Genomic DNA, 12,806 nt, shown 5'->3' with positions numbered 1-12,806 from the left:
ATACCTAAAAGTAAGGCGTTCCAGGTCTCTGTGCTGCAGCCTGGTTGTGGTAGTGACTAGTACTCCCTTGATTCAGTGGGAGCAGTCAGTAACAGGCAGAACGGATGGTCATAAGAAAACCCTATACCTCACAGCAGGTGAACATGGTTGTAGAGTAAGCCTATCCGGTCACGCGGGAATACGACCTGAGTGGTATAGAGATGGCCCCACCTAGTCACAAGAGGAATGAGTGAGCTGGGCACTATTCCACTTAAAGGCTCCTGAATGAGCTTTCCTTTGTCATTTCTAATTTAGTATGATTTTCTCAGTAAAAACAGATAACTGTTAAAATTGGATCTTTCATATAGCTTCTGTAGTACACCACTTATGGTCTTTGCAGTAATCTCATATCTTAATTGAATTAGATGATCATCTTCAACAAATACAAATATGGTTATTCATGCCTGTATTTCTTTCTTATCTTAATTTTGCTTATTGACATCTGGATAGTAGCATTTCAAACAGAAATTGTATTATCATTATTAATTTTAGCCACCGGTAGTTTAAGCTCCAAGCTTCTAGCTATTTTCATTTTTATTTTTTTTGCTCCCTTTGAAATACAGTGTTCAGTTGCTTACATACACTATGCAGGTTTCACTGTAAAACTGCTTGTATTTTTCTGCTGTTCTGTGTCTGAGACCATAAACTGTTACAGAATATTCATACTTGTCCAAGCATTAAACGCATATCTTCTGTGCAAGCCTATTTATTAATAGCTGGCCAAACACCTTTCAGTAAGGAAGCTAGTTGCTTATGGTCGATAAAAGAGTGAGAAGAAAGATGAGCCAGCCAGTTAAAATAAACAGTTCTATAATTCTGGAAACACATGGAAGAAGTGAGATGAGATGGTATTTGGAAAGGGGAGGATGCGTCGAGGGAAGGGTTTGTTGAGTCTGGGGGGGCAAATGCAGATTTGAATGTGGAGGGGACTATAGCTGCATAGAGAGAGCAGGTGAAGAGATGGATGAGGTGACAGCAGGCCTTCAGGGAGAGGGAGTGAAAAAACATACATGTAACCATATCAAGACTGTAAACAGAGGGAGGCATGGATGAGAGGAGAGAGATCTCATATTCAGTAGCTGGAGAGAAGAATCAGGGGGTGGCAGAATGAGATATAATGGAGTGGGAAGGGGAAGTTGGATGTGGTGGTAGGAGTTATCATGATGGATAAAGTCAATATTGTGTTCAACATAGGCAGAAAAGTCATCAGAGGTGGGTGATGAGGAAGAGGAGGAGTGTGGCGAAGAGATGATGGATGATGTTAGCAGTAGTGGAACTGAAATGTTTAAAGCAAGCCTTTTTGACAAGTGTTAGAGCAGTGTAGTTAGTAATAGGAGAGGATGAATCTGAAGTGATGTTCTCCAATGGTGCTCGACAGAGCAAAAACACTTTTGGATAGCGGGTGTGTGAGGTGTAGTGACGTGGAAAGGTCAACTGCCTCAAGGTCGTCTAAGAATGAGGTGCTAAGTGACATATTGCAGGAGATGGGAGCGAAAACAGGTTCAATAGAGGCTGTGAAGAGGAAAGGGTCAAGACTGTCAAGGTGACATGAACAAAACTGCTTTGGGTGTGGGTGGTGGTGTAGGAGTTAGGGAGAGATGGAATGAGAGGTGATTGCGGTCAAAAAGAAGGAAGACAGAGTTGTACACTTTGGAGATGTCACAGGTAGAGACTGCAAGGTCGGCAGAGTCAATGTCATGATGTGCGTGTGTTGGGGGGGGCGCCACAAACTGGAAGAGGCGTTAGGGAGAAAGATCTCACCAAAGACAGTGAAGAACACAGTGTCTGAGGGAGACGTCAAGGATTTGGTGAGAGCGAAGAAACTGAGGTGGGCATGGGAGATGTGGATGGAATATTTGGAGGTGCTTGGTGGTAGGGGAGTTTTTGGAGGTGCTTGGTGGTAGGAGACTATTTGGATGGTTGTTGGAGCGAACGAGTGGAACCCTGGGTTAACCTATACATTTTTGTTAAAGCAGAGCTACCATTTTTATATATGTGGTCACAGGAGAATTAAATAGTAGCTCCTTTAGAAATTGTTCTGGCAATGTCCCTTTTCTGCCCATCACCCTAATATTTCCTTTCACAGAAACAAAACGAAAAGGAGAATAAATGTGACCGTGGTAACACACCGGGCCTGACACACAAATTATTCTTATATCTTGTGCTGTGGTTCTACTTGCATAATGTGTTGTGTGTTACTTTGTATTTTTCCCCCTTATGTTTAGGTTTGTTTTCCATCTGCCATTGCTAGAACAGTGACCCGAAGATACCCCCTGATCTGTGAAATCCGCAGAGGACGTGGAACATGCTGCTGGAATACACACCATGAATTATTCAGTTATCCGAGAGATAAAGGACATGTCTGGGAACTTGTCATACAGTAACCAGCGGAAAATCTCATTTTGTAGCATGAACTTGCACAAATTTCCTTTTTAATTAGTTTACCTTTCTGTCTCTAATAAGTGATCAGCTGTCAGTGGAACTGGGATACTTCAGGAGGAGTCAAACCCTTCAACCTGCTCCGTTTATTAATTCAAGATATAACTTCTGATTAATTAAATCACTTATAATTGCAGATTAATACGGCAACATGCATTTCATTTGCTGGTGGCAAAAATAGCGTGAAATCGATGCGTACGCTAGAAGGGGAGAAAACGTTACGTATAATTAGGAATGGAAAAGGCTTCTGAACCATTAAGAGTTCTTAGCATCCAGGGAAACCATTTCTAATCGGCCTTAAAATGCCGTCTTATTGGAAGAAGGAAAGAAAAACGCAATCTACTTAGGAACAACGCTAGGAGGGCAAAGAACAAGGTAGGTGATGTTAAAGAGTTATTCGGCATTACCTATCCACTCTCCTTAATTATCGCTATGCATTGTCATGCCCTTGGATATAGCATGGATTGGCTCTGCCTTCACACTTAATTCGCTTTTATTCCCAGAGCAGGTCCGTGTCATAACCAAGACCAACAATAATAATCAGTATTACACCGATCCACCAACAGTACCCAACATGCCAGCTCCTTTAAATAAAAAGAGACAAATTATATTCCATTGCGTGCAAATCACACATTATGTAATAGCTTTGGTCCTCCTCTCCGTATCCTGAATATACAGTGAATACAGGAATACAGATGTGGGTCATACCAGTAAAAAGGTATTTGCTAACACAACAAAAAGAGGAGTATACGTCAGTGGCAGAGTCCATTCTGCAGAAGCATCAGAGGGAGGGAACACATTACATTTGATGTATTTTGGGGATTTTCATTCCCTGTATATGGGCAATATAATAATATAATAAAAATGTATTTATTGAACTGAGGAGACATTGACCTTGCACTATCCCAAAACGGTTTTGCAAGCGCCACCCCTCTCGCACAGACAGATTGCCGTCACACAGAGTTGGAGGAAGTTGCGCGTTTTTCGTGCGTGGTAAAAATGCTTAGCTGAAAAAGTATAGCGACCTATTAACTTCAAATTCTTAGTTACACTGAACAAAACGTCCACCGAATCTTTCCGTATGCTAACCGAGGCTTACAGGGCAGATTGTCCGTATGTCACGCGCACGTGTGTTTGAGTGGCACAAAAGATTTAATGACGGTCGTGGGGATGACGAAGATGGTGAACGTCCCGGAAAGGCCTTGCACATCAAAAACAAACAAAAACTGGGAAATAATTGAGAAAATTGGACGATCTGACCGCCGACATCTGAATGGTAGCAAAAATGTTAAACACCGACAAAGAATCAGTTAGGCAAGTTTTGTATCAGGACCTCAACATGACGAAAGTTTGTGATAAGCGGTCTCCAAGGCTTCTCTCTGCAATCAGCATCTGGATAACGTAACATTCGCAGTGATCCCCCCCCCCCCCCCCACCTCCCCCCGCAAAAAACAACAACAGGGAAATGGATGTTGAAATGGACTCCTAAGGGGTAAATCTGACTCCGATCTCAACAGCAATAGGGTTAAATGATGTCTGCAATCCCGTCCCTCTATTACACAGTTACTCCACATATTAACATATTAATTCTGATGGGAACGGACTTTTCTGTACTAACATAATAATGAAGAACAGTAAACGAGACAGATTCGGGCAGAAGTTTAGCTGCGCTGCAAAGAACGTCACATCCCATGGGTACTCAGCGTGTGATGGCTCGCTACCCAGCATAATTTTTGTTGAAAATATGGGCCCCACCAACCACGACCAGGTGACCTCATCTGGTGGGTCCCTAACACTAAGGTTCAAGACCTAGGCAGATGACCCCCCCCCCCCCTTCCCAGGCCAGCACAAGCGAACCGCCTCAAGGCATCACACTAGTGAGAGGTTTACGTGTTAAGAGCGTCACATACTGTAGGTTAAGGGAATAAGTTATTAGAATATGTAACAGAATGTTGGGTAACACGGCACAACAAGCTTCTATAGATGATGCACCACACAGAACGTTCCACTGGGAAAGTGGCTTCTGGTAGGCAGCGAGGGACATACAGTCACAGGCTACAGTGTCAAATAGTAATCGTAGACGCCAGGACCAGTTTTTGCGCACGGTGACGATGCGGCTGCCTGCTGATGGGATGGGGGGGGGGGGGGGGGGGGGGGGAGTCACTTCATGCTGGGTGGGTGACTATGTAATAGAGTGACCTTGCAGCCCAACAACGCTATCCTAACCTATTAATACGACCAGGAGCTAGTGACATCACCAGCGCAGCGATCAGGTGAAAAAAAAACGGCATTTATGCGCATGCGTATGGCCCGCAATGTGAACGCGCGTCGTACGGATACAAAGTCCGTTGTGGTTGGGCACAGGTTTTAGCGAAGTTTTTCTTCGCACTGACAGCCGCAAGAAGATTGACAGGAAGGGGGCGTTTCTGGGTGTCAACTGACCGTTTTCAGGAAGTGATTGCAAAAACGCAGGCGTGTCTGAAAAAACGCAGGCGTGGGTGGGCGTTCGATGGGCGGGTGTATGACGTCAAATCCGGACACGAATAGGCTGAAGTGATCGCAAGCGCTGAGTAGGGTCAGAGCTACTCAAACTGTTTTTGCAGAGCTCGGCTGCACATGCGTTCACACTTGTGATAAGCTAAAATACACTCCCCAGTGGGCGTCGGCATAGCGTTTGCACGGCTGCTAAAACTAGCTAGCGAGCGATCAACTCGGAATGACCCCCATAGTGTAGGTCCCCTGCACCAGTTTGAATGAATTATGGTGTCTAGTTACTGAAGGAATTCTACAGTGAACCTGCGTAACGTGGAGAGGGGGCTGAAAAGACGGGAGCTGGGGACCAAAAACGTATATATCCCTCTCTCTTTTACGTTATGGGTAACATTTATCATGCATCATCAACACTAATAATTATCAAAAAATGTCAGCAAGGCAACGATGCCCATCTGTACCGCCATGGTAAGATTAGCGCATTGATGCGCCAGTTACCTTAGTTGTGGTCATGCTCAATGGTCTGCAGTGTCCTCTAATAAAATAGCAAAAAAATATACTGTAGGAAAATTAAAAAAAAAGAGTTTTAAATAAAGATGTTTAAAAAAAAAATGCTTTTAGTCTGTTAGCGCCATGCAGTGCACACGCACAGCTAGAATTGACCCTTTCCTAACAGAGAGAGGAGTCACCCGCTTACAATACATAAACAGATAGCTGCGGACAACGTCTGAATCGCTGTTACACGTCCGTGGCGAGGACGTCTCCTGATAGGGATTAGACCACACAGACAGACAATTTATTGCCACGGATAAAATCAATGCTCAGAGATGTACAGGCCAAAAGGTCTATTGATCACCATTCACACTGGGCTGCCTTGCTGGGGAAGAGAGATAATGTAACCTCCAGGGTGCCTGCCATCATTAAAGCCAAGATATGTAGAGGCTGATGGCGCAGGTACACCACACAATTCACACTGCCCTGGGGTAGATACAGAATCCGAGACACATTTCATACGTTTATCCGTCACATGGGATCCGGGCACCAGTAAGAGGTACAGACATTAGGGCACTAGGAGGAGGTACCAACATTAGACAGAGGTGCCGGTACTTTGAGAAGGTGCCCGAATTAGTAAGTGGTAAAGACTGTAGATAGAGGTACAGACACTAGGAGGAGGTGGTACAAAGACTAGGAAGAGGCATCAGGAGGAGGCACCAACATTAGAGGTACAGGCCCCAAGAGGAAGAACCAACATTAGACAGAGGTGTAGGTACTATCAGGAGGTGATTGAACTAGGTGGTGGTACAAACGGTAGATAGAGGTACAGATACGAGGAGGAGGTGTCCACACTTAGAAGAGGCACCAACATTAGAGAGATACAGGTGCGTGAAGGAGGTAAAGACAACAAATGGGAGTGCAGACCCTAAGAAATGGTGCCTACTGTAGATAGAGGTACGGGCACTGGGAAGAGGAACAAACATAGGAAGGGCCACCAACATTTGAGGCACAGACACCAGGAAGACCCAAAGAAGGAGCAAACATTAAATGAAAGTACCAGCTGTAGACAAAGGTACACGCACTAAGAGGAGGCAACAACATTAGAAGTATAGGCACCAGAAGGGGGTACTGACATTAAATGAAGGCACCGAAAGTAGGAAGGGGTACCAGCTGTAGAGGGAGGTACTGTCACTAGGAGGAGGCACTGACATTGGAAGTACAGGCACCGGGAGGCTGTCTGGATATGCTATATTGTAGAAACACGGCAGATAAGTACCACTAGACCCATCTAGTCTTCCCTAAACACATGTACATGCACCCGCTTACACACTACACATGTACATGCACCCGCTTACACACTACACATGTACATTTATTTATTTATTTATTAACAGTTTCTTATATAGCGCAGCATATTCCGTTGCGCTTTACAATTAGAACAACAGTAATAGAACAAAACTGGGTAAAAACAGACAGACAGAGGTAGGAATGTAGAGGTAGGTAGATGTACATGCACCCGCTTACACACTACACATGTACATACACTCGCTTACACACTACACATGTACATGCACCCGCTTACACACTACACATGTACATGCACCCGCTTACACACTACACATGTACATGCACTCGCTTACACACTACACATGTACATGCACCCGCTTACACACTACACATGTACATGCACCCGCTTACACACTACACATGTACATGCACCCGCTTACACACTACACATGTACAGCTTACACACTACACATGTACATGCACACGCTTACACACTACATATGTACATGCACACACTTACACACTACACATGTACAGCTTACACACTACACATGTACATGCACACGCTTACACACTACATATGTACATGCACACACTTACACACTACACATGTACATGCACACACTTACACACTACACATGTACATGCACACACTTACACACTACACATGTACATGCACACACTTACACACTACACATGTACATGCACACACTTACACACTACACATGTACATGCTACACATGTACATGCTTACACACTACACATGTACATGCACATGCTTACACATGTACATGCTTACACACTACACATGTACATGTACATACACACACTTACACACTACACATGTACATACACACACTTACACACTACACATGTACATACACACGCTTACACACTACACATGTACATACACACACTTACACACTACACATGTACAGCTTACACACTACACATGTACATGCACACGCTTACACACGCGTACACACTACACATGTACATACACACGCTTACACACTACACATGTACATGCACCCGCTTACACACTACACATGTACATGCACCCGCTTACACACTACACATGTACATACACTCGCTTACACACTACACATGTACATGCACCCGCTTACACACTACACATGTACATGCACCCGCTTACACACTACACATGTACAGCTTACACACTACACATGTACATGCACCCGCTTACACACTACACATGTACATGCACCCGCTTACACACTACACATGTACAGCTTACACATGTACATGCACACGCTTACACACTACATATGTACATGCACACACTTACACACTACACATGTACATGCACACACTTACACACTACACATGTACATGCTACACATGTACATGCTTACACACTACACATGTACATGCACATGCTTACACATGTACATGCTTACACACTACACATGTACATACACACACTTACACACTACACATGTACATACACACACTACACATGTAAATACACACACTTACACACTACACATGTACATACACACACTTACACACTACACATGTACATACACACACTTACACACTACACATGTACATACACACACTTACACACTACACATGTACATACACACGCTTACACACTACACATGTACATACACACACTTACACACTACACATGTACATGCACACGCTTACACACGCGTACACACTACACATGTACATACACACGCTTACACACTACACATGTACATGCACCCGCTTACACACTACACATGTACATGCACCCGCTTACACACTACACATGTACATACACTCGCTTACACACTACACATGTACATGCACCCGCTTACACACTACACATGTACATGCACCCGCTTACACACTACACATGTACAGCTTACACACTACACATGTACATGCACCCGCTTACACACTACACATGTACATGCACCCGCTTACACACTACACATGTACAGCTTACACACTACACATGTACATGCACATGCTTACACACTACATATGTACATGCACACACTTACACACTACACATGTACATGCACACACTTACACACTACACATGTACATGCTACACATGTACATGCACATGCTTACACACTACACATGTACATACACACACACTTACACACTACACATGTACATACACACACTACACATGTAAATACACACTACACATGTACATACACACACTTACACACTACACATGTACATACACACACTTACACACTACACATGTACATGCACACGCTTACACACGCGTACACACTACACATGTACATACACACGCTTACACACTACACATGCTTACACACTACACATGTACATACACACGCTTACACACTAGGGTTCATGGTTTATCAGGAGCCAATTAACCTGCCATTATATTTTTGGATTGTGGGAAGAAGCCGGAGTACCCGGAGGAAACCCACGCACGCACGGTGACTGCAGCGCTGCCGCCATTCCTCCGCAGGTCTCTATAAACGCCTATTAGTAGTGAGAATAACAGCAGAGACCGGACCTGTAACCACTCACTCTAGAATGACGGATATCTGTGGGGACGCCCCCCCAAGCCCATCTTACACAATGCTGCCGGGAGAAGTCGCCTCCAACCCTCAAAGCTCTTCAGATTTTCAAGCCTATGGGGTAGTCAATATGCGGCCCTCTGCCTGCTGTGGAACCACACATCCCAGCATGCCCTGTCACAGATTTATCATGCTCTAACAGCCAAACTACGACAGGGCATCCTGGGATGTGTAGTTCCACAGCAGGAAGAGTGCGGCATGTTGAATACCCCTGCGTTCTATGTAGACCCAACAGTAGGGAGGCTATTATTAGGCCACCATGGGGGCAGATGTACTAAGCCTGGAGAAGTCATAAACCAGTGATAAGTGCAAGGTGATAACACACTAGCCAATCAGCTCCTAACGGTCAGTTTACATATTGGGGCTGATTGGCTGGTGCTTTATCACCTGCCACTTATCACTGTTTAATACATCTGCCCCCATGTTCCTAAAACGTGCAGAAACATAATCTCTTTATTAATAATATGACACTTCCGTTATCATGAGACGCGCAGCAGCCCAGCGACAATATCATACGGAGCGCGGTCAGTGTTTACAGTGTCCATCTCTATACAAAGTGCGTCCCTGACAGATACTATATATATGTATACTATATATAACATGCAATAATTACATCTTGGTACAGCGGGATGCGGCCATGTGACGGACGCCGGAACCCTGACACCACGCCGGAGACATCCCAATGGTAAGTAATGGGGATTGATGTTAGGACCTGGGGGATGTGGGGTTGGGAGGGTTAGGGGGTGGTGATCCCTGGAAGACACCGGTTCTGGTATGAATGGTCGACCATGTTAAGGTTGATATTCATTAGGTCGACAACTATTGGCCGACATGGACTAATAGTCAACACATGAAAATGGTCGACGCGGGACAGGTCGACACATGAAAAGGTCAACGAAGATTTTTAACCGTTTTTGACCGGGAACCCCAATTAGTGCACCGCGGCCCCTTGCATGGCTCGCTTCGCTCGCCATGCTGCGGGCACGGTGCCGGTTACTATTCCCAGTCGTAGTCCACGTGGATGTAAAGTATGAAAAAGTTAAAGACCTAATTTTTTTTCCAAGAAAGCCATGTCAACCATTTTCATGTGTCCAATATGTCCGTGTCGACCACGTCAATGTCAACCAATAGTGGTCAACCTAATGACTGACTGTTGACCTTAACCTGGTCGACCATCCAAACGGATACCGGAGCGTTAGGGTAGGGGTGGGTCAAAATACCCCCTCAGATGTCGAGATCTTCAGTGTCGGAATCCCGCCGTCGGTCATGTGACTGCCGGCATCTCAACCACCGGTATTTCATACCGATCCCGTATCAGTGATTTAGCAGAGTAACGAATGACTACATTACATGTCGGGGTACTATACACCCGTCACCCGTATAACCTTTAAATAGGGGCCTATATCCATACTGGGGGGGCCGAGGCAGCTCTGACTGCAGGTGCTGGTAAATACGGGTTCACTACGGCTGGCCGGCGGTCGGGCTCCCGGCGACCAGCATACCGGCGCCGGGAGCCCGACCGCCGGCTTACCGACAGTGTGGCGAGCGCAAATGAGCCCCTTGCGGGCTCGCCGCGCTACGCGCGCCACACTATTATATTCTCCCTCTATGGGGGTCGTGGACCCCCACGAGGGAAAATAAGTGTCGGTATGCCGGCTGTCGGGCTCCCGGCGCCGGTATACTGAGCGCCGGGAGCCCGACCGCCGGTATACAGAAGACCACCCGATAAATACATCAGCCATGGAGCTGCTGTGTAACTACAGAGCCCAGCATGCCCTGCCACAGTTTTGCTATTAGGGCATGCTAAAATGATAGCAGGGCATGTTGGGATGTGTAGTCCCACAGCAGGTGGAGGGCCGCATGCTGAATAGCCCCGTTTTACATCATCTGGGAGGACCTACGGTGCCCCCTCCCCACCCCCCTACCCCATGAGAGATTAGCTTTATAAGTTATATTATACAGTATACAATGATAAGACTGCAATATCTGCGTTCCCGCTGCGAGCAAAATGGAAGGGTGTGTAGCGCTGTATCACAAGCTGCGGCCTCTGACGCTTCCTGAGCCGCTGAAAGCAAAGTCATGCCTCTGATGTGTCAGCGAGGGCGGGAATAGCGCGCAGGGCGGGAATAGCGCACAGGGCAGAAACAGCGCACAGGGCGGGAACAGCGCGCAGGGCGGGAACAGCGCGCAGGGCGGGAACAGCGCAGGGCGGGAACAGCGCGCAGGGCGGGAACAGCGCGCAGGGCGGGAACAGCACGCAGGGCAGAAACAGCACGCAGGGCAGAAACAGCGAGCAGAGATTTGTGCAGATCAGGAAACGGAGGAATTTATGTTCTAGGTAGCATCAATGTGCTCTATACATCAGAGAGGAGAGAAGTAATCATACCGTCACACGGAATGGAGTGGTGGCACTGTGCTCCATACTGGGGCTCTTATCCGCCGAGCTCCCCGGCATGCTCCGCCTCCGCCCTGACTTCTCAGGTGGGGATTCTGCAAAGAACAACAGGGATACGTGTCAGATTAGATCAGATCTGGAAGATTACACAGAATTCACATAAAATGCACATAGGTGGCACTACAGTATGCGCCATTCTCGCACCAGCCGCAGCTGCAAATTACTTTCCGTGACATGCGACACGGGCTCGGAGAAATAACTCATTAGGATTCCGCAGAGACGGAGACGCCAATTACCAACTGCTGCCTGAGAGCCTGGATAACGCCAGGACGTTCTGCTGTATTTCATATTTACACACTAGAAATTATACCCTTGATTAAAAAAAAAAATACATTTCTACACGTACATTATATATACACAGTATATATTACATATAAATACATACATATATCATATGTTACCAGGGCTTTGTGCATTCAAACACACCGCATCCCACCGGGAATACATACTATTTACCAGCGGTCAAGATACCGACAGCAGCATCCCAGCCGCCAGTGCGTCGACAGCGGAGCGAGAGCTCTAGAAAGCTCCTTGCGGACTCACTGCGCTCATCACACTGTGGACACGGTGGCTGGCTGCGCTCACAACAGGTTGTATTCTCCCTCTATGGGTGTGGACACCTACAGAGAGAGAAAAGCATGTGGAGCCGGTATTCCTGCGGCGACATTTCACCACCTGTCAGGATTCCGGTGTCGGCATTGTGACCGCCAGGATCGCGGCAGGCGGTCTTGTGGTTGCCTTCCTCCCTCAGAGCTAACAATCTACTGTTTCAAGTGGCTATTCTGGTATTTGGCGCATACAAAGTCCCATTTGTACATTAAGTATAGACATATACTATATATATATATACAAAACAAGATCTGAGGGCGCTAAATATAGGAAATAATGAACACCATTAATCATTATCTAGACAAACAGATGATTAAAAAATTTATTAACAGACTCAGAACAAATTGATTCATTTTAAAAATGCACCCTTGTGGCGTGCAATATTTTTATTACATGGAGTATTACCTCCAATC

General features: G+C 45.9%; 1 protein-coding gene across 7 annotated transcripts in view; it reads right to left on the bottom strand.

The window, feature by feature from the left end:
• DAB2IP (DAB2 interacting protein) overlaps positions 1-12,806 on the bottom strand; it is a 1,128,147-nt gene that overhangs the window by 585,233 nt on the left and 530,108 nt on the right. For all 7 annotated transcript variants that reach the window (XM_063935968.1, XM_063935966.1, XM_063935969.1 and 4 more), the window contains one exon: positions 11,716-11,819. In XM_063935968.1, the coding sequence (XP_063792038.1) occupies positions 11,716-11,819 (104 nt within the window). The remainder of the gene's footprint in view (positions 1-11,715; positions 11,820-12,806) is intronic.

This window comes from Pseudophryne corroboree, chromosome 8 (genome assembly GCF_028390025.1).
Source record: "Pseudophryne corroboree isolate aPseCor3 chromosome 8, aPseCor3.hap2, whole genome shotgun sequence".
Taxonomy (NCBI): Eukaryota; Metazoa; Chordata; class Amphibia; order Anura; family Myobatrachidae; genus Pseudophryne; species Pseudophryne corroboree.
This window is presented reverse-complemented; position numbering and strand designations above follow the sequence as displayed.